The sequence below is a fragment of the Odontesthes bonariensis genome, chromosome 1 (genome assembly GCF_027942865.1).
Source record: "Odontesthes bonariensis isolate fOdoBon6 chromosome 1, fOdoBon6.hap1, whole genome shotgun sequence".
Lineage (NCBI taxonomy): Eukaryota > Metazoa > Chordata > Actinopteri > Atheriniformes > Atherinopsidae > Odontesthes > Odontesthes bonariensis.
In genome coordinates this window covers 31805783-31831511 of record NC_134506.1, presented here as the reverse complement: position 1 = coordinate 31831511, position 25729 = coordinate 31805783, and the positions used below count along the sequence as shown (strand labels likewise).

At 38.7% G+C, this 25729-nt stretch overlaps 1 protein-coding gene across 3 annotated transcripts in view; it reads right to left on the bottom strand.

Moving 5' to 3' along the window:
- The window catches only part of LOC142379281 (neuroplastin-like), a 36616-nt gene extending 15912 nt beyond the window's left edge, over nucleotides 1–20704 (bottom strand). Inside the window, exons 1-2 of one of the 3 annotated variants that reach the window (XR_012769671.1) lie at nucleotides 20075–20704; nucleotides 4727–5074 (exon numbers count right to left, since the gene is read on the bottom strand). Coding sequence is in view for 2 of the 3 variants with exons in the window: in XM_075464417.1 (XP_075320532.1) it covers nucleotides 4727–5074; nucleotides 20075–20150 (424 nt within the window). In the remaining variant the exon portion in view is untranslated. The remainder of the gene's footprint in view (nucleotides 1–4726; nucleotides 5075–20074) is intronic. The other 2 variants (XM_075464417.1, XM_075464429.1) reach the window with 2 other exon arrangements.
- Between the last annotated feature and the right edge of the window lie 5025 nt (nucleotides 20705–25729).

Sequence of the window (25729 nt, the reverse complement as noted above, 5' to 3'; positions counted from 1 at the left end):
GATCTGTGTGGGAGGGAGTGTATGAAGTGAAGTTCACACATACAATAAACAAGAGTCATGATAAGGGTATGTTTCCATTGGAATGTCATTTATCTTCAGGGTAGAAATATTTTTGGATAAACTTGTTATTTCTTAATTTGTTTGATGAACTGGAGTAATGTATATTAATGCTACATTGGCCAACCTTAATTAAATATGAGTTGAAGTGTCATACAGTCTCCAGGGAAATAGTTGACAGAAAATGAGATATGCTCTTGGTAATGTCTGCAGTGATGTTAATGTTTTAATCAGGAAACTGTGAGGGTTCTTTAAGATATCCTACCGTAAATTATCCCATTCAAGTACAGAAATCAGGTGCATCATTTATAACACCTCTCTAAATACTCAGCTTAGGTACTGTATACCACTCACCATAGGGAAAAAAAAAGATTTATTGAGCCTCATCTTAGAAAACAGCTACTCATACACCCACAAAGAGATGTGCTTTAGGCCAATACTAATATTTTGCAGGTTGTGCTTCATTTTGAACCTGTTATGAAACTTGCTTGCTTTCACTCAGTTCTAACGCTGAATGACTTGATTTCTTTTCAGCTCAGAAGCATTCATTTTAAAGATAACTGACAAGTTTCATTACATTTCTGAATGGATAAGGGCCTTGATTGCAAACAAAACGTCAGTGGCTTGGTCTTATCTTTTCATAATGTAAATATTTCAACATGTAAGAGTTTACTACCAGAATCACTACAGTTACACTCAATGAGAGTGAGAAAAACACCTGAGCCTTAATTATTGGAGGTAAATACAGGCTCATTTTAAATAACTGAGTGTGTGTGATCAGCTTTATAGGCTATGAATGTACCTTGATGTGAGTACCACCATGCCTCAACTAACCTGTGCCGCAAAGCTCCCCTCCATGTCTTATCCCTCCCGTCTTAATTGTCCTGTCTGTGGTATAACCAGCTGCTGCAGCTGACTGACTCAACCTTTGTTGTGTTTTTTTGTGCTGTTTCCATGCAACAATTTGAGCATCATTCTAGTTTCTATTGATCATTTCTAGGCAATGACGGGAGTATCGTGGAGGAATTATGAGGCTCACATTTTTCAGCTGATTGTGATTTACTCTCAGTTGTAAAATCAAGGCAGATCAACAGATCATAGACATTTTGCATTACAAGTGTCTAAGCATCTACATTACTAACCACAGTGGTTATGAAACAATATCAGGGTTGATTTCCTAAGGACGATCACGGAAGCAGCATGTCATCTGAAAGCAAGGTGCCCTTTGCTCTGCCTTGAGTAGTGAGCAGGAAGCCTCCTCCTCACTGCTCCTCCCCCTGCTTTAGGGCGGGCCAACCATGGCAACAACAGAGCCCCAGGGGGAGGAGCACAGAGGAGAAGCATCATAATCCTACTGCTGGCTACTGCTGCAGAGCCACTAGTAAGGCAGAGGGGAACAATGGGGAAAGAGGGGATATTAAGACTGGGAGGTGACTTCTTTTACAGCACCTTCTTCTTGTAGATCTGAATACTGAATAGCTATGGGGATATCTCTCCCCTCCCCCTCTTACAATTCTCTCCCTGACAAAGCAGAGCCACACGTACTATTAATAGTATCTTCGAGACATGCGTACACACACAACATGGGATGCATAAATTAACATTTAGCAAAAATGGCAGAATAGTCCACTGGCAATTTAACCAGAAGGTTGTTTGTCGGACATCTTGTCACACTTAAAATGTGGTGTATGTTTGATGCAGATGTATCACCATATTAGAATGTAGTCGAATGTAGGTAAAATGTTGCTCTGCATGAGTGAAGATGTCATAAAACCTGACCTTGTGTGTCCTCTAGTTCTGCACTCCCGCAGTGCTACACTGATAGGGATGTTGTATCCAGTGAACTGACAAAGAATTGACAATCTTTAGATTGTCACATTTTCCGTTAGATTTTTTGTATGAAATCTGTTCAACTAAATAAAAGCATCATACCAACAACCTTGAAAGCTCTACATTCAAGGGAATATTTTGTTTTTTGTAACTATCCTTGCATTTAGGTAATAGTGGCCCTTCTGAGCATGTGATTGAACTATTTGGTCTGAAACCCTCACACTTTTGCGAGGGGATATGCTATTTCCAATTTCAGGTTGCAAAATATTTCAGAATAACTTGTGTGATTTTGCAATAAAATCTAACTGCGGCTTCTTTGCTTTTAGATCACTCTAAGTGGCATACAACACAAAATATATGTGCATGTAGATATATGACAAGTGACTGAAAAAGATTTATAGTTCATTTTTTTTGTACAGAAAAAAAGCTGTGTTCTGCCATAATTAATGTGCACATAAGGGAAATATCCACAAATATCTCAAAAACCACTCCTGCATCATAATTCTCTTTCATGTATTTGCCATTTGGGTTGAGGTTCAGGCAGAGTGAGAAATATACTTTTTTTTTCTTTAGTTAGGTGTAACAATCATGCAATAATGCAGGAGTGGTCTCTCTAGGTTTTTTTTTTTGTTCAGCATGAAAACTTACCTACATCTGAGTCACTTGTAAATGCCACGATTTAACTTGACCACAGCTGCAATTCTTTGTTGAAGAAATAGAGGAACATTTTGGGAAAGACTTTCATTTGCTTTCTTGTTGAGAATCAAAAGACAAAATACCATAGTAGAACACGCTACCCTTGCAGCTACAGGCAAATAATTAGTTTTCTGGCACATTATACCACAATTATACACATTTTCCTGATTTCTTTTCAGGCCGCTGTCCTGCAAGTTTTAGATGTTTCCCTACTTCGACACACCTGATTCAGATTAATTGGATCTCTTCAAAATATTTGTTAAATTCTGCACAAACCAGCTAACGAGGCATCGATCGGAATCAGGTGTGTTGGAGCAGGGAAATATCTTAAACCTGCAGGACAGCGGCCCTTGAGGACCAGAGTTTTTTTAATAGAACAGAAGCAGAACAGAAACTTGCTAGCAGTTTCTGCTATTGTCTGTCTCAATGCAAAAGCTAAGCTAGCTGTGTGCTAGCTGTAACATTTGCCTGAGAGTGGTATCAGCGTTTCCCAAAATGTCTAACTAAACCTTGAAATCTACACGTTTTTTGAGTTTCCTGTATATGGGCACCACATCACTGTAATCACGTATTTATATACATATGGAAAATATGTATTTCCAATATATTTTAACAATACATGCATTTTTTATATTCAACATTAAAAATGCATTTACTTGAAAATCAAAAGGCCCAACAGGAAAAAAAAATTTATGTTATGAGTACAATACTGTTTGTATTCACATAATGACTTTTTATATAGAGAGCTCAACATTCACAAACTAAATTTAGTGAAACAAGAGGGCCAAAACAAGACAATCAGGCTTACATGTAAGCATGTTTCTCAAGCTTCAAACTTTACATCTGTACCAAAGGGCTGTTATGTATAGCCTGTAATATACATGGAATAATTTGCATATTGCATGTATATTGAAGAAACATTTATTTCTCAGTAATGACAGAATATATTTTGAGATAGTTTGAAATTTGTTATCAAAAGAAGGAGAGTAGATAACATGCAAATGAGACAAAGAGCTGCTGTACTTTGCACATAAATCTAAATGTGTTAGTCCAATCAAAAAAGGTCAGCAAAGACCAGACTCTCTTAAACTTCTCAAAGCTTCACTATGACTAACAACATTCCACATCTCCCTGTGCTCCAGTGGGCAGATCACTGAAGCATGTACAAATTAGAAGGGTCCTGTTGAAATTCAGTTTGTTTGAATGATTGTGTGCACAGAGCTGAGGGTTAAAGGATATAATGTCATTACTGATTCACAGTCACACACTTAATGGCTGAGAAGGCACAAGGTAAAATAAAGTTGCACAGACAGGTCCAGAGAGACTGTTGGGTAGAAGTGAAAATCTCATCTAAACAAGAAATGAGACACTCCGGGCCCCCATGTGGTCACATCCTTTATTGGATTACCACAAATAAATTTGAAAGTAGCAAATGTTTGCTTTTATCAGGAAGGAGTTTACAGTAGGTATTACACCTGAAAGGATTCCTCCTTGTGTCTTCTTACAGTCCCATTTAGACTGTGCCCACAGTGAGAAAGTTAAATCAAAAGTACCATTACTTCAAAGCACCACTAGGTTTCCACTGAATTTAGCTGGCGGGCAGGGCTTTGAAGTAAATAAAACAACCAATGCAACGCAAGAGACACAACATGTTAGTGAAAGAATAAATATCACAAACAAAGCTTGGAATAGGAAATGGGATGAAATTAGGATAAAGAGAAAAAGATATTGATGAGAATATTGTAAAATGACACACAACAGAGTAAGAGCAAAGGTTTGGTGTGAGAGGGCGAACGGAAATGTATAGAGACTGGGTAAAGTTCCTGGGTTTGTGGTCATTTACAATACTCTGGGATTTTGGGAGAGACGGGGAATTCACTGAATTCACTAGTAGAGAACATAAAGAATAAAAAATAAATAACACAAAAGGCAACCACTGGCATAATGGATTTAGACGATTTGAATATCTAATTTCTTAAGTTGTAAAAGGACACTTTACAAAGTTAACATGTATAAATTTGTTTTGCATTCTTTTTTTTTTTTTTTTTTTCTTTTGACTGGCCAGTGATCCCTGTGGTGTTGGTGGGCTCTTGAAGGACAGGTTTGTTCACCATCTAGGTACTACAGTACATAGACCACTCACTCTGTAGCACTGAAATGGTGGCCTGGGCGCGGATCCAGGTGATGGCAGGGTTTTGTCGGAGGTCATTGCGCCTGGGGTCGTTGCTTGCCCGGCACTCATAGGTCCCAGAGTCCTCCAATGTAAGGCGCGTGATGCCAAGCACACTGACCCCGTTGGTGCCATAGGCCGTGTTGATGGATACCCGACGCTTGCGGGCTCCGTCCCACAGCTGCTTGAAGGAGTCGGCTCGATTGATCTCAGCATACCACCACTGGATCTCTGGAACAGGGTTACCGACCACCTCGCAGTACAGCTCAAAGGTGTCCCCCGTAAGCTTAGTCTCAGACAGTGGCGACTTCACAAACCCAGCTGGAGAGGAAAATTGTATGGCAGGGAAGGAAAGGGTTAAAGAGGGTGAGAGCAGCAGGAAGGCATGGAAAGGCCAAGGGATAGAGAAGAAAAAAAAATAGGGTCAGAGTACATACAAACAAAAGAGAGGATGATTAAAGGCAAATCAAAAAGAAGCAAGCCTCAAAATTATTGATAGGTGGAAAAAGAAAAGGTTATTATCTGTCCGAGTCCAGTCCATTCGACGTCAGGGTTCCCTGACCCACTTAAAGCGACCTGTCAGACAAACTTGAAGTCATCCAGTCCCAAATCCAAAGCAGCAAGTAGTGCTACTTTAGTGTTTGTTTTTCTGTTTTTTTGTATCTCCCAAATAACCTTAGAAAGATGAGTTCAATAAGATTTTAAAATAAATCTGTCATTCACTATTGCTTAAGCAAACAGAAACATTAGTTACACTAAATTAAATATCCACAGGTAAACACATTACATACTGAGGGGAAACAACAGTATTTGACCACTCTCACTGTTTCTTAATGATTCACTTAATCAAGTGGCTGAACAATCACCCAACAATTTTCTACACTTACTATGTCGCATCAGCCTCTGGCACCACTTGATTAAGGCATCACTTGCCTTCTTATGTACATGTGTGCAGAATGAGAGCACTCGATTCAATCATTTGAGCTGTTAAAATCAGCGGTTTAGAAGTAATTCCTCTGACACCGCCTTGTCTGAGGAATGAATGTAACTGAAATAAAAAGAATGAGATACATAATGCAGATTTGTGAGTATTGTAAGCATTGATTCAGCTCCCTCAGTTTGGAGAATCAGAAACAAATCCTGATGGGGGGGCAATGAGAAGAGATTATTTTTTACATCGCAAACCAAAAATATAGCAGGTCAAAAAAAACACTGTATTTTCATAACACGTCACTTCAACGTCAGACAGTTGTGTTTGCCTTGTCGCTAAATTTTCTCAACTGCAGCATGTCCATGTAGAAACATGGCTGTGGTCTGTTGAAACACGGTTCAGTTTTCAACACTATGAGTCCTTGTGAGGGTGTTTGAAACCTCAGACAGATGCTCAGTCCTCCGAAAGAACAACCCATAGGCTTCTGTGATGTGCCGAAAAAATACTGATTGGTTGAAAGTTAGCTCAAACCAGCTAGAGCTAGAAGGAACTGAAAACAACCAATTTTACAACAAAGAGGATGAAGTGCCAGGAACCATAAATAGCAAAGAAAACAGTTTAAAAACTCAGATAACAGCTGCACTGGACAATATTCATAATGTAACACTTAGTTTTACTCCATCACAGAACAGATCTTTGTCTACTTTTACTTTTTTTTTCCCTCAGCAGCAGAGAAAAATTAAAGAAATAACAACAGGACCAATACAACTAAGAGTAGGCCACAGGTGAGATTATTACGATTATTTATGAGACTGCCCCCAAGTGGAAGCAAAACACCATAACATGTTGATGTGCATTTGTGCATTTACCAACAGAGAGCATACAGAGATCTATGTTCAGTCTTTAACTGACTGATACAGAAGTGGCATGTTGTAAAAAATCCCTATTTTAGCTTCCAGCCAAACTAGGAGGAAGTTCTTCAGGTTTGGGTTGATTGAGAGTAGCTTTTTTCCTGGTTCACCCATTAAGAAACCAACAGATTCTGCTACTTTCTACTTTCTACTGAAGATCAGACACTCGCTCCTCATCAGTACTTCACACAACCCCGCTTTGAATTAAAAAAAAAAAAACAAGGATAAATGATATACCTTTTCATTAGGGCTGTCAAAATTAAGAAGTTAATGAGTTCACAAAAATTCCGCTCAGTGCCACTGATTTTTTTATTACCATAGGCACATTCTGTGAATGTGACACTTTGGTCTGCTCTGTAGTTCAGGAAATCAAAGAGGGATGTAGTCAAATCTTGTGGAAGGCAAGCTATAATTAGTCTCAAGTAAAGAAAATGGCAAGTTCATCTTCAAAACCCAGCCAGATAACAGATAATAATAATTGAAAATCTCCCTGTAAAGTTAATTTAGAACATATATAAAAATGTGTGAATATTTTCATCAATTGATAGCACTACTTTTTATTACTCTCGTATTACTACTCGTTATGTACCAGTTATATATGAAGTTATGACCTCAAGCAAAAATAAGTTTTTAAGTTTAATCCAAGTTTGTAAGTTACAGAAATATCTTAGCAATAACATCATAAAAGTTGAACTTCATTAAATTGTAAAAATGGCATTTTATTAATATTACACTTATAAAAAATAACCAAACTAATGTTTTACCAAATGCTGTCAGTTTGATACTTTAACTTTGCTTGTATGTTTTTTCTTTCTGTTTTTTCATGTGCACTGCTGGTCTTCTATTATCATCAACCGATTGTCTTCACTCACTTATCTTGTTCAGGAACATGCATTGCTGGAGTCTATCCCAGAACACACTGGGTGAGAGGTGAAGTGCAGTTTGGACATGTTGCCAGTCTGTCACAGAGCTAATACATACAGACGGACAAACACATTCACACCCACTTTCACACCTACAGGCAGTTGAGAGTTACCGATTCACATAACATGCATGTCATTGGACTGTGGATGAAAACTGGAGTTGCTGAAAGAAACTGCCTTCACACTGAAATCCATACCCGTGGCCTTCTTGCAACACTGTTTACCTAATATCTGTAGCAAGATTCTTCCAGGTGACATGACTTGTTTTTTTTTCTCCTTAAAAAACACCGTTTAAAAGTCTACATTTTATGTTGTCAATACACACGAATAGTTAAACAAATCTTTAAAGACTTGTGCCAAATCAAATTTTTTTTCAGTGCTTGTTTATTGAAAGCCATTCACAGATAAATGTAACGGTATGTGTGCACTGTAATCTCTTTTTATCCATATCAGCTTGTGCTGGTAACTCCAGAAATTAGGTCAACCAGCTTACATTTTGGATAAGCTGGTCTTTAAGAGTGGGTTTTCAAAACTCACATATGGTCTAAGCGGTGTGAAATAAGTTCAACCAGGTTCCACATAAACACTAAATTACCATGTTTGTCTTCTAACTATAAAATTTACTTAATGAACATCATGTAAAACTTGAAAATGTACCTTATACAACTCACATCAATGGCACTTAATCTCCCTATCTAATTGCCTGACCCACCTTCTTTGAAATAAGAAAAGAGGATTCATTCTGAAATGCTGCGAGTTTAATAATAAAATCCATAACCCATCCATGGGATCCATGAGCATTATTACCATTATTACCACAACCATGCTGTGTCTGTGCCTGATTCATGACCCTGTTCCACATCAGTAGTTTGCCCAGCCGTCCACTGCCAGCCTAAATGAACCTCATCGAATGACAAATCACCTGGACCACAGACACCGTTCTCTGCGGGCTTTGCAGCCTCTCAGCTCTAACCACACGTGCTTAAGTAAATCAGAAAAGTGCACCGCCCTTACTGTGCCCTGAATTGTTGTAGAGGAAATGGAAACAAAGAGCCTGTGGTCTCCCGAGAGCTGGACTGTGTGCCGAGTCTAAATACAACAGCTTACAGGCCCTCCTAGATCTGTCATCTCTACTCAAAGTAATGTATCATAAGCATTAAGCACACAAACAGATGAGCTTGTAGACTTATGAGTAAAGAGTGCTGCTTTAGTGTTAAGCTCACCACAAAAATTAAGCCAGTGACGTTTAAAGTTTTATTTAATTCAAATTATCGTGTTCAAAGTTTAAGTGCCATGTTGAAAATTTAAGTTGAGTTCTTTCCCATAGCGGTATTACACTGTCTGCAAAGCTTAGCGATATTCTGGAATGAAAATATGACCAAAAAAATAAATAAAGGTAAATCATTTTGCCTATGCAGGAATACAGATGTTAGTGGAATTTAACAAATTGATACTCACATTGTGACTCACAGCAATGCAAAAATAAATGAGAGGATAGGAAAAAAATGTGAAAAAAAAGCAGTCTTCCTGCTAGGGTACACATCTGAGAGGATATTAGATGCATATGACTTGTGTTTCTATGTGCAATGCCTGGAGCTATGCTGAGTAATTAGCGTTTGTTTCTTTTCTCTGGAAACATCTGGGCCTACCAAGCCCACCACACAATCCCTGAGGGTGAATCCAAGCCTACCTGCCTACATTGTTGAGACATATTCTAATATGATGGAGCATTTACTATAGTACTCTCTGCTATGATTAAAAGGAAAAATTGGAGTGGCACTTAACACAAAAAACTAGTGTCATCTATGCATAAGGGCTCATAATCACAGTACAGAAGCTACTTGAAAGAGGTCAGAAATGTCCCCCAAGATGAAAGCAAATTAGATCAGAAAAATGAACAGATGACTTAATTCACATTTGGGTTCAGGGAGACTCTGGAGAAATAGGCACTGAGCAAACTACAGACACTCGACAGACCAATAAGCAGACCAGTTTCTGTTTTGTTTAAATAAGGAACTTTACACAGACAGTGAAAACAAAACTCAAAGTAGCCAGCCGGTACTCACTCATTTCAACGTCGTTTTGGGAAATGAGAAGTATTTGCACAGATCTCAGTAACTTAGTGACAGAAGAGAAATGGGCTCCTCTGTAATGGAGAAACTGTGAACAGATGTATGGACTTAAGTTATGCTTGGTTTGTTCTAAACAAATGAAAAAGATATGATTTGGACCCGATTATGCTTTCTCCAACTTATTGAGTAGGCACACATGTGGTGATTTGTTGGAAATTCCAACTAAAAGCAAGGGTAACTGCAAGATACTTGCAACACAGAACAAAGTCTCTTTTGTTATTGGAATCCATTTCATGTACATATACCTGATCAACAAAAATGAGATAAAAGACTTTCTGTTATGGGATAAAAGAGAAAAATTATTTTAAAAACAAGTCTAAATAGAGGTCAACTTGTCTATATGGGGGTGTCATGGGTGCTAGCAGAGATGGTGCTCATAAGTGGTTCATCAGGTACTGAAGGCATTCAGTGATGAGGAGACTCTGCAGGCTCTGCAGAAATCAGCACTCTGTCAGAACACTGTGCTTCAACTTGCTGTCTGACGGTTTATTACACGACAAGCAATGCCTTACTATTTGCTTTGTTGTCACAGGTGGCTTATAGCTAGTGGTAACAGAGCAAGCCACCGTGTTTTCTGTTTCATTAAACCTCACCCAATGAAACAAATGAGAACTTCACTGCACAAAGAGACATGCTTCTCTTGGATTTAATTCACAATTAGTCTAACATCAAATCTTTGATGTGCACTGTGTAGCTGCAATGATGGAATGCTGTAATTTGACCAAGAAAGTTGTCGATGAAAGGTTTAACTTTTATAATATGAAAGCATTAGGTCTCTCAAATAATGCCAAGCCCAAATTAATACACTCACTGCACCCTTATCTGACATTTGCAATATTAATACAAAATAACCACAAGTGTTTTGGTGATAAGCTCAGTCTGAAGCTTTTTGAAAGGCATAGTCATTTTAGACTACATATTCCACTCATGCAGGTAGACAGGAAACCCCCCCAGAGGACTGACAACAAGCCACACACCACCACCATGCAGCCAGTGAGTGCGTGTGCTGCCTGCGTACAACCTAGATCCCCATCCGTACTCCCCCAACACAGACAGAGAAAGCAGAGGGTAGGAAACCCCCTAGGGTCAATGAACTGGTTCTCCGCTAAAAAAGTGTGTCTGTGTGTTTATGGATATAGGTGCTATTTTTACTATACCTGCATGGGGCTATGATAGAAACACTCGCACACATTTACATGATACCAGAAAAAGGAAAGAATATAGTGTTAGTCCAAGAGAATTTGGACTTTTAAAATATGTAATCATGTTAGTCCAGGTGAAATTTTACAAAATCGTGCCTCGCTAAACTGGACTAGCACACCCAGATAATGCAGTTTGGGTTCAAATCACTCCTGCATGTATACACTCATCTAAACTCTAATGGGTCTAAGCGCTCTGTATATTCTCCAGAGTTCCGTCTTTTTGCATCTTTTTGTAAAAACAGTTCCTTTTGTCAGACAGCTAAACAAGTAAACAAATACAGCCCATTAAGCCTATGTGTAAACTTGCGGAGGCTTAAAGCATTGCTCCTCTCTAACAAGATTTAGATTTTCTAAGCATGTCATCTGATGAAATCGCCACTGAAGTGACTTAAAAACAACATCTTTGCAGTGAATTTGACTACGCTTACATCTACAATGATAGAAGTACCTGAACATCTGGAACATTTTCTCACAGACTACTGTGTAATGGCACCAGATTCACTAAAGTCAGTAACTCGATTCTACTCCAGTGAATTTAAACTTTTACAGGAACACTGGTCCAGTTAAATAGCCCAGCTGAGCTGTAACCATAGCTTAACTCTAGTGTGCATGTAACTGTACTGATTGACTGTTCATAAATACTTCACACAAACCCACTTTGAAAAAAACCTGAAATATCCATTTAACTAAAACAGCTGAAGGCAAAATTCTAAGGTATAGTAATGTTTGTATACTTGATGATTTTTTTCATTTCATGCAATGGGGTTATCACATTTCTTTTAATATATTTTGGTGCTGTTTAAAAGTGTGGTTTTGTGAGGGTTTGTGGATTTTTGGGACTTTGGATTTGGGGTTTTTCTTGTCTGTCTGTTTCCATTCTGTTTTCCAGTTTGGATTCTTGGTGTTTTGAGTAATTTGTTTAAATTAGGATTTATTCTGTTTGTATTAGCCAAGTCTTGATTTGTCTTTTTGTTCATAGTTACTCCATGGTGTTTTGAGTTATGGTCTTTTCTATGGTTGAATTATTTCTTAGTTCTTTGTTTTACTCTTCTGTGTACTTCGTTGGTCGTTTCTTTTATTCCCTGGCTTTTATTTTCTTTGGCTCTCTGTTGTATGTTCTGTGGAAGTTGGTATTTTGTTTGAGCTTACACTTTGCATTGTGTTTTAGATTTGTGTTCTGGTCATGACTCCTAGTTATCCTCAGTTCTCCTGTTTTGCTTATCAGCTCCACTTCCACACCTGTCTCCAACTTAATCAACCTCAGCTGTAGCCACTTCATTAGTGGAGTATATATACTCCCCTGTACAGATAAGTCTTTGTCAGATCCTTCTCATTACAACCTTCTAATAATAATCAGTCGTCTGTTCTTGTTATTTTTTTGTTTTTGTTTTTTTAACCTTATGGTTAGATTTTATGTTTAGGTTTGTTTTCCTCAGCTGTGTTTTTGGTTTCCATTTTCTAATGAATCACCAGTCGTGTTTTCCATCCGACACGATCCGTACAACTGTGTTGTGTCATTCAATGAATCATTAAAATTGCTGTCGAAACCTTCCTACTCCACCTTGGACTTGTTCTCCATACATAGGTTTATTGTTTTATCTGGATTAAATTTTTGACAGTTTTGATGAGACCCTGGATTTCTTGGCTCTTCTAAACAGCCGTCTGATTGTTACACTGAAAGTCCAAAGGGTTTAACCAACTCAAAAGCAGGTTTATTCCATAATAACAAGATTAGATGACCGATTTAAATGAGTTGTTTCACAAAATCTGCCATTCTATGGCTGCAACACGGGGTGTAGTGTCTACAAATAATTTAGATGCCCCCTTTTATATCTTCTAAAATTGGACTTTTTATATGTAAGACATCAAGTTGAGCCCAGTTGATCATCTTTACTTTCTTAGATTTTGCGCTCTTCCCAATTGCCCTATAAGGAGAGAGATCCTTAACTGCTTCCTGGAATGTAAAATAATCACCCGTAGAAAAATCCAACAAACCAATTTGAAGAACATCTTTTCATTTTCTTTGAACTACTCTTGATTCTTGGTGTGGTGATCTCATTTTTGGTGTGGTGCTACATGCTAAAAACATTAAAATGAGCCCTGACAGATAAGATATCACTGTGTTCTGGCATTCTGGGTCAACGTTATCTGGCTACGGTTGACAGTTAAAATTTCATTAACGTTATTACTTTGGCCAGCCAGCAGTGTTTACCAGTTGAAAGCCAAAAAAAAGATATAGCAAGTGTTACAGCTTTCTGAGTGAAAACAGCTTCGTCAAGAGTCATACATTTGTGTTCTCCACACATTGCCAATGAGCCGTCTCATCGTCCAAAACTGGCGGCGTTGGCAGTTGGTTTTCTGTTGGATCATGTATTAGTGACCTTCTCAGGGCACAATGATAAATCCATAGCCTTAATATGGTCAGCTAGCATCTGAACAATATATAAAAAGTTAGTAACGAGGCTAGTACCTACATCTAACCTCCATTTACCATGTAAACAAAGCAGATAACAGTACATTTGTGACATCAAACCATACAGATGGCACATAAACCCATGTCGCATGTGCTACTGTTACGTTACTATCTTGGGAAACCGTCTACAATACATACATCACTTTTTGATGCGCCGGGTACCCCAAGCTAATTATGTAACAGTTGTGAGATGTATCAACATAGCATCATGAAAAATATTGGTATAATAAAATGTGTGTATTTTAACACCTAATTATGACGATTTCCTAACCTAAACCAACTGTTTATTTTGTCTAACATTAACCAACTACTTATATATATTTTCTTTGGGGGTTTTTTGTGGCAAGCGGGAAAATGAAGTTACAAAGGAACTGTTTTTTTTTAAAGCCCTGTACATTTTATTGTGCATTATATTGAAAAAGTAATCTGACAGACATACTAATTTTTTCATGACTTTTCCCAACACTGCCAATGCGCTACATTTATTAACCAGCCTGTATTTTACAACTCGTGACAGGTCAAGACCTAAAATATCCCCCCACATGAGCTCCTGGCGGGATTGTCTGCCTCTCAGGTGAGGAAAAAACATTTAAGTAAGGAGAATAATAATAAAAAAAACTCCCCTACAGGGTGTGTTAGTGATGTCCAACAGGGAGGTGTAAAAAAAAAGGAAGTTTTTGATCATTCATAAAACAGCGTCTTGTTGATTAGGATATGCTGACTCAGTTGAGAAAGCATCAGTGAACAATAGCACACACTATTCACACTACAATCATTATCAGAAATTCACTGACTTACCAATTAACATTTTGAAATAAAAATAAAATATGTCCTACATACATCATTACTTGTCGACATTAACAGAGCTCCAAACTCCAGCAATATTATCAAAGAACAGTTCACCAACACACACCTACGCATTTTACACAGATTTACCATTGTTGTGTGGCAAAGAAAATAAGTCGATGAATGATAACCAGCTTTCAGGGACTGCTGATAAACGAGTAGAGATGATGTGTCACCTACTGTAACTGACAAAGGCTTTTTATTTTTTCATATTCTTATTATCTCAAGGATAGAACTAGATTTTTTGCCTCAATGAGAATGCACATTTTCCCCTCTATGGTGTAATAAAAAGTTAAAGATAGTTGAATTTTAAAGGGTCATGTTTATGGTTATGCATGTCATTGCACATGGCTGCACGGTAATGTTGTGGTAAGCGCCGCCGCCTCACAGCAAGAGGGTTCTTAGTTAGAATCCCAGCGGGGGCCTTTTCTGTGTGGAGTTTGCATGTTCTCCCTGTGTATGCGTGGGTTCCCTCCAGGTGATAGAGCTACCTCTCACTGCCTCAAAAAAAATGCATATTAGGTTAATTGGTGACTAAATTGTCCTTCAGAGTGAGTGTGAGCGTGAATGGTCGTTTGTCTCTATGTGGCCCTGTGATGGACTGGTGACCTGTCCAGGTTGGACCCTGCCTCTTGCCCAATGACAGCAATTTTGAGTTTTCCAAATTCATATAAGCTGAAATACATGTAAAACAGCCTATATATATAATTTTTTGATTATCATTTTTTGCATGTCATTCAGATCACAGAGGAGAAGCAACAGTTTAATGAGATTTAAGTCCCCCAAACCCCCTGTGCTGTAGAGAAAGTGTCTAATTCTACCATTTTATCACTATCAGAAAACACTACCTATTACTCCTTCATAGGTCAGAGTAAGGGAATTCAAACAATTTACTAAAAAACTCCAGAAGAGCTGAGATTGGCTGTGTCATGGAACACTCATTTCCATCCATCCCATAGGATTCACAATCATGCAATATTTAGAAAATTAGCAGAATCACACCTCTAAGACAGTCTTGCAGAGCTTCCTGCAGGGGGGACAAACATTTTTCATAAATCATCTGGTCATATTAAATGACTCGAAGACCTTGTCAGATGACGTTTAGATTAAATCAGCTTGTATGTAAAAAAAGGCATCCCATTATCTGCAATGTCACTTATAATTAGGAAAAATTAGAAAAGATATATTTAAGGATTTAAGAATAGCATCTTCTTTTAGGAGGTGGCCCCAATACCCCTGGAATACTTAAAGGCAGGGTAGGGGATCTTTTTCTGGAACATTTTTTTACATATTGCTTGAAATACTCTTCACACCCCCATTGCAACCAATTAATTAAAAGTTTTGACACAAATATGAAAAGTTTTAGTGGCCTCTAGAACGTACAATCTAGGAAAAACAGTATCCAATCATTGTGAACGGACCGTTCACAATGATTGGATTCTGATGCCGTCTATCAAACTGCAATCTGCTCCTCCCTCCCCCTCCTCCCCCACCTGTGCGCGTACCCTGCTCCGTGAACGAATTACGCGTCCAGAAGTTTGGCAGGAAGCTAAACTAGAGCCAGCTTGGCTAGCATCTAGCATTATAAACGTATAGTTAGCATAAACTAAATACTAAATACTAAATACGGCAACGATCGATGCTTGCTGTCAGAACAGCGCTCGTGCACCTTCGTGCTCGTGCGCATTCATGTACTCTAGAGGCGTGCCTTCGGGGGGAAAGTGAAGAAAAGGGTTGGGACTTTTTACCGGTGTATTTTCAAAATGCAGCTTCGCTGGACTCAAAATCCAGGATCTCCTACCCTACCTTTAAATACCTGGCCCGTTGAAAGAAAATGGCAATACAAAAATGGTAAAAAAAAGGTAGAGTCTTTAATTATTTCCTGAGCCTGAGTCTTTGTGCAGCTCACTTAGCCTGAGTTGTTTCTACAGGACCTTCAGTTATGCATGGCTGTGGCTATGAATGTGTTTAATACTTTAAATATGAAAAGGCTTGGTGCTGAAAAAAAAAAAAAAAAAGACAGTAAAGCCTTCCCAAAAACAAATGACTATTTTTGTTTTTTAAAAAAGACCATTGTTCAGATTACAGTTTTCTCTCAGTAAACAACATCCCTGCAGTGAGTTTTATGCAGTATGATGCTTCTCCTAATCAGTGCAGGCCATATCAGATTTCACAGTGGGCAAGCGTGACTCAGTGTAAGAATTTGGCTCGAGTTCTACATTTTATTTTCCAGACTCACAGATGAATCTTTGTCCAGAGCCTGCATGAAACATGATAATGGACACTTTGCTGCAGTATATAGGTCTATTGATTGGATGGTACATGGCTGTAAAATGCTTGTCTTACATTGTAATGTTGGCCTCTGTAGATGCTAATACATAAGTGCCAGTACACTTAGACATCATCTTTAAAATATTCTTCTGTACTTCTATTGTGAAAGCTCAAAAATAAACCATTTCTGTTGTCTTCTAGATGCTTAATCTTAAGCATCTTTTGGTTGTATAACCACTTAAATCTCCACTCAATCTCCCTTGTATTTTGGGAGTAAAATAGGCACAAAACCTTTGATGCAATGTAATCTAACAGGGCATTTGACCATGGAAAAGTAAAAAAGGTTCTATTTGCATCAGAACAGTAAGTGTCTGACAACAAGCTAAGATTTCTTCTGTCAGAGACTAGGTCGGCTTGTCATAAATGATGGAATTTTGTTTGTATTAAGTACTAATGAGCAGTCAGTGTCTAATTTGCAAAAGACAGCAGTCAGAGTTTGAATCAGGGAGGAATTCTGAAAAGGTGACTAACCTAGCAGAAGAGCTGATTATCATCACATAAAAAAAGGCAAACCTCAAAAATTTCAAGTGGTTTTAGAGAACACGACATATATTTAATTCGAAATTGTTTACTTTGTTACTATTCACTCAATAGAGTAACCTCAGTGTTGTGGCATGTCATTGCATGCACAGTAGCTAACCACCATATCCTGATTAGCTGACTCAAAAGTCTACTGGTTTAATCCAAAAATGCCAACTACAATAGAGTAAAACTGAAAGAGCCTGGAAAAGCACAAGCACTCTTCGTATTTTAAATCTTTGCTAAAGTAATGCCAAGCAGTAAGCTATTCAGTTGAAAACATAAACACTTTTTTTCTTTGCCAAGTTTAATTACTCCATAACATTGTATTGCAGCAGTCAGTCATGGCTTTTTGGATCAATGTGAGTTCAACTGCAAAATTACAAAAACCCAAATACAAAGGGAACCATGGTGCAGGCTGAGAAGTCCCAGAACTTTCCTTTAGCAGGACCTGAATGTTTAGATTCACAGGCAGTGATAACACAAAAGCTAGCAGGAGTTGGTAACATGCTTTGTTGGGGGAAATTATGTAAGACCCAGAGGTACTTCTTCTGGTCAGCCACAGCCACTTTCTCAACAGCTTTTATTTTCTTTGCAAAACGATTGCGCCATATCTCCTCTTAAACAGTTCCAATGAGTCTTCAGAGGGCCATGCAGCTGTGCACAAGGAGGCCGTCCATTAAGAGTTAATGGAATCACTTTCACAAAAGGACCTTAAAGCCACAGTTCTCTGCTCTGTCTCGGGGGTAAAAATAGAAACGCTGCAGAACGGATGGATGCAATTCACAGTCTTCCACATATCTGTCGCACAACCTGGCCACCTACAGAAGACCTACTTTTCCTCGACACCATGAAGTAATGACACGATTTCCCTGTGCTTCCCAGACACAGTGATTAAATCTCATGCACTTATAATTATTATTGTCCCCACATCACTGCCTGAACACCATCGTATCACAGGAAAATCTAGCATTGCATAAGAAGCCATGCACCGATTACCCTTAATCTGAACTGTGAGAAAGAAGTGAAATGGCTTTGGCATGCAATGTGAACAAATATCAGAAAATTTCCTTTGACACTAAACACTAACTGTGGCTTATTACTCATCTTATCAAACAAGCAATAAATGAAGGATGTATTTACTGAATAAAATGCATCTCTCCATAACAGATTAAACACTGACAGATTTTTTTTTCTTGATGGGCACGAGATTGCCTCTCACTGATCACTCAATATCTTTGTGTGTGTGTGTGTGTGTGTGTGTGTGTGTGTGTGTGTGTGTGTGTGTGTGTGTGTGTGTGTGTGTGTGTGTGTGTGTTCCAATTATGTGAACTGGGCCTCAGTGAGTGGGCACCAACTCTGGGCAAAGACCACAGGAAGTGTTTGGAATGCCTTTGCTTGAGCTTTGTCAAACAAAAGAGGGCTTATTGAGTATTCAATTTTACAGATAGCAAGATGAGAGAGCGCCTCACTATGCACGCACACACTTCAAGCACTTCAGAGAAATTAACAACGGAGGCAGAAAGGACTTCAAGTAATAATGTGTTGTTACGTAACAGCTGTGGAATTTCAGTTTGTTTGTCTCCTCACCAGCTGAAGATGAAGGTTGCTTCAATTTTTTTGGGGGGAAATGATCTGGATTTCACTTATTGTGCCTCTTTCATTACTGCATATCATGTTCTACGAGATGCAGATCAAAACAGTACAACGTTGCAGTGGTTACGTTGCTTAGACTGAAATGGTGCGAGAAAAACTAAATCCTCACAAGGTGCTGGAGTGAGATTTTCCACAACCTTTTCGACCTGTCTTCAAAATACATATCTTACTAAGTCTTGCATAGTGGGTTTCCATTTATCCCACTTAGAATAACAATGTGGGCACTGACATGATTAAGTATGTGCAGTTAATTCTCAGTCTTGTTTTCCTGTAAAAGGGGATTAGACCGAGTCAGTGACACTATTTTGTCAAAATGTGGGCCTTGACACGTGGGCACAGCAGCTCCTTTAAAGATAGGGAATCATTAACTGTTGCAAAAACCTGCAATGCTCAAACTCCAAATGCACAACAAAGCACCAGCTCAAGAGATTCTTTTAAAAACTAAAAACAGAAAAATTCCAAAGATTCCGCTTTTATCTAATGAACGCCTGCTGATTTGTGTGGCCCAGCGGCTGATGTGATTAAACACAATTTGATGGCAGGACATGCTGGAAGACAGCCTTGAACCCCCAGCAGCATGTTGCTGACATTTTCTTAAACCAAAACCTGCCAGTTTTCATTACACGGTGAACTTTTGACATTCACATTTGTACATTTGTTTTACAACTCTGAATCTCAGGCAACCAAACATTTCACTTCATTTCATTTTCTAATTGTTGGGGAATAATGAATATCTAGTGCTTTTAGGTAAGAGAATCTGTGTATAGATTTAATGTTGGAATAGCTGCAGACAAAACCAACTGGAGGGGAAAAAAAGGCCCACTGAAAGCTGGCCAAAAAAGCAATGTGGTTGGGTGAGTCTTTAACCTCTGTTTGCTTATTTCAGCCAGAACTGTTTGGTTCAGCTTGACATGCTCTTGCTACCCAACCCCTTTTGACTAAACACAACACTAGTAGCCCTTATATGCTGCCTATATACCACTGCTTCATGTGGTCAGTAATGGTAACTATGTAAATATTACAACTAAACATATAAAGGTACTAATCTTGACAGTAGCTCCAAGCACCAACCTCTGTATCTCTAATATATCCAACTTGCCAGAAAGTGACAGTTAAATTATCTTGCAGACACGCCTACACAACTCGAGCAATTAATAACCAATTAATACAAATTTGACTACACCGTCCGTTTTTTTTCTTTTCTTCGTTGTTACAATTTGTTGTCAGAGCTGACATCGAATTTTGTAGCTCTGGCCTTGTTGTCGAGACGCGTGAAATTAAAGTAGAGGCTTAACGCAGTCCTTCTCAAAATCCTCTCGGGCGTCCTCAAACAAGTCAAGTCACTTTCCCTCAGTGCAATCTAGTCATTTATGCCGAGGTCACTTCTGTCTGCTTACCGTTTTGAGCCAAGATGAAAGGCAGCATCAAGTTCCCCAGAAGGACCACCGCCAGCATCACTGCGTAAGGATGCATCGTTGGGGCTAGATAAGAGTACCGGGGTCTCGGTCGGACGAATGTGGGAGGAGAGATCGTGTCGGCTATTGATCACAAGATCTAGAGAGACGGGCCCAGCATAGCACCGGGTTGTTTAAAAACAGTCAGCCGAGGATGATTATTATTATTATTATTTTTAAAAGACTGTAGAACTGTCTTCCAGATTCAAAGACCTTTTTGTGGGCAGCAGTAGGTGAAAGGTCCGGGACGAGGCCAGCGGCTCAGGGAAGCCGATTTGCGGCCATAGGCGGCGAAGAAGCCTCGTCGGATTGCGGAGGAGAGGTCTTTGGATGTCAGGGAGATTGTCCACAGTGAGATTCCAAAGATTCAAAGATGCGCAGACTGATGCGCATTTGCGCTCCCACGGTCACGGTTCCTTGATTAAAATGAAAGTAGCGCACAAATGTCTCCCGACGGCGAGTGATGTAGCCGGAACATAAGCCTGTTATCAACACCAGTCTATTTTTAATAGCAAAGGAAAAACAGATGCTGGTAGGACACCAACGGCAGAAACGACAAGCCGCGCGTGCCCAGTGCGCACATGAGCGTGGATGAATTTACACACGCGCAGATTCAAGAATATTGTAGATGATGTTTGCGAACTCCGGAGGTTATGTGCCTAGGTCCATTTTTATTTGTAACTACTGCTACTTGTGCTACATGAGATGACAGGTGCACTTTTTTTTTTAATAATCTGCCATTTTATTTTGGATGTGGGTCCTGCTCAAACACTGTTCCAGCTACAATTGTGATTTCCTAACTGTGGCATCATGAGTGCTGCCGTTGTCATGCCAGTTTTCCCCAGTATCAAAATCATATTCGTGACAATCTATCCAGAGTCTGCTAGAAAGCACAATTTTAGTTGTTGTATTTTAGAAATATATGCAAAGGTTATTCAGATCTCCTGAAAGCGACAGTCACGAGTCGAGTCTTTCCCTTTCTGTTTCACTCTGCCTCCACGGTTTCTCTTGTTGAGTTTTTTATGTGAGGAAATTGTGATGATGCTCTTGAGCTAACTGAGGTCATTTATGAATTATGTCATCACATCAGTGGCCTGGGTGCTCTCATACTGTGTATGCCAAATCCCCTTCAAAGTTCAACATGGCCTCCTGTAATCCTCCTCCATCCTCAATCTGTGCTGCTGCACGGGCGACCTCATGTGGCCAGTTGGACTAAACCGAAAAGTGTTTAATTCTTATAAGGGCAGGCAATTGATAAGCCAATCTGCTCCTATTCATAAAAATGATTTATAGTATTGGCACAGTTCTTTCTGTACCTAGATGTAGATTTAATTGCAGTATTCCCCTTTTTCAGTAATGGTCTCCATGTGGGACTGTTACTTGATTCTTCTGTGTAAAGGCTTGCCCTTTAACATATGGCTGCACTTCCATGCATGTGTTTTTGCAGGGCTGGTGCAAAGGGCCTGTCTGTGCTCAACTGCAGAACAAACTTCCCTCCACTTTACAGCCCTCCCTCCAGTTTGTCCATGGAAGTCCACATTTAAAATGTAACCCCACCTGAAACCTCACACAGACCAATCAGCTAGAGAAATGTCAGAGCAGACAGCACACCCTCCTTTGTTCAAAACCAATCAGAGTGGAAGTGTGGCATTTTGCCTGAGGGGAAAACTTACCCCTGGATGCGCTCATTACGCATCACTTAGCTGTTGCCAATGTGTTCACAAAACGGTGGACCCTCTTTTGGGCTTTTTACAACGATTGTCTTCATTCTTTAGTCAATCTAGTATGGATAGTAGACAACAATGGCTTACCAGGCTGAAAAATGAACTTAGCAACAGTCCTCTGGTATCAAATGTGGCTTTTGGCTTTATCCTGATGGGACTAGAGAAGCTTGTGGAGCTGGAGTTTGAGTGTCCTTGCAACCCTACATGGAACGGAGTGTTTTCATCAGCGTTCTTCATCATCCCTGCCGTCATGGCTTTCACCTTAATGCTCATCATTCAAGGATGCAGATGTGATGAATGGTGCAGGAAAACTGTTTCCCTCTCCAGTTTTGTTCCCGCTATCGTGTGGCTGATTTTGTTGTTCCTCGATGGCCAATACTTTGCTTGTGCTATGACAGACTGGGAGGGCAGATTTGTGCTAGTTGACAAGGCGGCTCCACAGAAGTGGTGTGAGCCAATTAGTGAGGGGGCTGTCACCCCGCAAGAACTAATGCTCCGCTCACAGAGGCTGTTTGTGTTTTCTCAGGTGAGTTGAAAACGTTCTAGTTTGCAGAGGATTGTGTAGGATGAGTCGTGTGAAAACACCTCCCTCATTACTTGTTAAAGGCTCTTCTTAAAACTGCCAATATATGTTGTTAATTGAAAATATCTCTTTTATGTTGCTGTGAACAAACTTTAACTCTTTTTTACCCAGGTTATTGGCATAATCCTCCTTATTTTCATCTGTATGGGTCTCGTAGTATATGTAATTAGAGAAAGCTGCCATCAAGAAGGGGAGATGCAAGATGCAAATGTAGCCGAGCTCACGGTGCTCAGGATGAGCTCTCTACGGACCAGGACATCATGAGAGGACCTACACCGCCCATCACACTTGCCCTGCTGGCATGGACACTTTGTAAATAACATGAACAGACTCGACTGTGACTTTTTGTAACTGTTGTGACCTTTGAAAGTTTCCCCCCTTGAGAAATTTGGATATACAGTGCCTTTTGAATGGTCACTAAAGCTGCTATGTGAAGCTGCAGTGAAAATGGATGTTATTGAAATTAGCCTGCGACTATCCAGCATTGTGCCTATTTTATTCTGATACAGTAACTTAGTAGTTATTAAATGTGTGGCTTGATATTTTGGGAATTTGGCTTATTCTGTTTGTTTAGTTTCTTTTTACTATCATTTCAGAAAATGTTATATAAGCCCACATTAATGTCTGTCTAGTAAAAACTACAAACAACATTTACTTAACCATAAAGACCGGAAACCGTGGGAAACAGTCAACCTGATCTGAAATTAACAAAACAAATATCTATCAGCCAGCACATCTACAGATAACATTTTTGTTTTAACAGACTATTTCTTGACTCGGAACTTCAAAATGTGAAAAGTCTAGGGAGTTACTGCAGGGTACAACTTAGCACCCAACTCACTTTTAAACACGAATTATGTGTTTTCCTCTATTTTCCAGTCTTTGTCACGTTAAGAGAACTACCTGCTGACCCCGGTTTCATATTTACTTTAGAGATATGAAAATGTAATTTTCTCATCCAAGTTTCAGCAAGAAAACAAATAAGCCATTCTTCCAAAATGTCAGACTGTTTCTTTAACGTGATAATTTAATTCGTCACATCTCTCAAGTGTCAGCCAGTGGCTTTTTTTGCATGACAAAGTTATTTCACGTTATTTTTCTTATATTTCTTTTCCTGTAATTTTTTGTGCCTTCTGTGTTAGTTATATTTACTAAACTGGAATCCACCAGGCAGCTAATATTGACTTGACTAATATCAGTTGACATGTTTTGCTGTTTAATATGTGTTTGAAAATGTTCAAACAGAATGAAATTTCTGCTCTCCCTCCTGGGTGTCAACTGTCTTAGAAAGTATGGCATTATGATGAGACCCTCCCCAAATCCCAGCAAACAGTTCTAATTTAGACTTAATGGATTTAAAATTTACATGTTTGACAGGAAGAGATGTAAAACTATGGTCATTTGTATTACAGCAACATTAAACAGCATTTGCAGTATGTGTTTTTAAAAAAAAAAAAGTTTTGTAATAAAATCATTTATTTATTTGTAAATAATCCTCAGCAGTTTTATACAGTCAAACATATTAGTTACACAATATTATGAAAAAAAAAATTCATTTTTGGGCATCTAAATGTTCCTTAAAGAGTGATCAGCTTTGTTGTGGAGCCAACTTTTGCATCTTTTCAGCAGGAAAAATATCAAAATATATCAATGCACGGCTTTAAAAAAACAAAAAACAGTAATCTGAATTACAAGTAATGCTGTATTGATAATGACAGAAAGAAAAACAATGGAATATCATTTGTGAACTAAAATGAAATACTATTCATTGAAAACTTTATATACAGCGATAGTATCAACATTTTCCTCCAAAATTCAGTGGTATAATTGGTCTACTGCATGTTACACATGGCATTATATCTACCATAGAACACCATGGCAGCCATGGCTCTGTTCTCTCAGGATAGCCATGAAGGGTGCTTCTATTGGCCACTAAAGCAAAGATCTTCCGTAGCATTCCCAAAGCATTTGTTTAGCTTTCACTTGTATTTATTAGTATTTGCAACATTAACCAAGTTCAGCTTAAACCCATTCAGTGTTGAAACTAGTGCAGGCTTTTGCATGTTCCTCCTCTGACAGAGCTTATTCAAGGCATCCTGTTTGGTCCTGAGGGAGTTTTTTTTTTTTTTTTCTGGTCTGCTAACCTTCAGGGTGTCTCAGTCATTAGAAAATCAATATAGACCTGCAACTACAATTCACCTGAATGCTGATCAATTTGATTTGCTGTTTTATCATTGGCAATCTTTTGTTCTTCCCCAGAGTGGCTGAACTGTCACCTCTGTGATTTCCAGGGGTAAACTAGCAAATGTTGTGGCCAGCTAGAGATATGTGTGATTTCAAAGAGGCTCCAGGTCCAAAATATGCATCACAAATAGCATGCAAAGAATACTCAAATGTAAAAGTGGATGAAAAAAAAAGTTAGAATGTTTTGTTGTAAGCTAGTTTTAAAAAAAGATTTCTTATGAAATTAGTTACTTTCTTAAACAGTATATGTTAAAGATGCATCACAAGCAGTTTCTATTTCTCAGACTGATCAAGTAATAAACTACAGGCTATTTATTCTTTTAAATAACTCTGATCATATGTGATTATTCTTTCGGTAGGAGCAAGGTATCCATGCCTTTCCCCAGACAGCCGATGGAAATTACAACATGATTCGTGATGATTCTTAAAGACCAATCTTAACATACATGTATTATGTAGCACAAAAATCTGAACACTTTCTCATCAAAATAAAATTGCCCATATAGATGACTGGATTAAAATCAGAACGGATACTCCCCAACATTAAAATTAATGAAGTTTTATGTGTTGTATAAAAGAAACCTGCCAAACAAACAACCCAAAGCAAAGGAACACATATTAAAGCTTAAAAAGCAAGGCATTAAGCTATAGGTCCTAATGTAACACCTGGCTTGTTGCTGTAATCTTTGTGTGTGACACTGGTAGTCATTTAGAAATATAAAACCATGGTATCTTACGCTGAAGTATATGAGTGTATTTTATGTCCTGAAAATTGGGAGAGCCAAGACGGTAGAGCAAAAAAACACAAGGGATGACAAATTCCCAACCTGTACAATCATTTTTGATTTGTCATTTTTATAGTAGCAAAATGACAATATATATTTTTTTATCCCTTTCACTTGGGGGTTAATGTTAAATCTGTTGACGTTGATTAGAGGATACAGATAGCAAACGGCCAAAAATCTGCAGTGTATGGATTGAATATGCTAACATTTCGGAGAATCACAGTAATTTGAAATACACTCAGTCAAATACAGTCAGTCATTT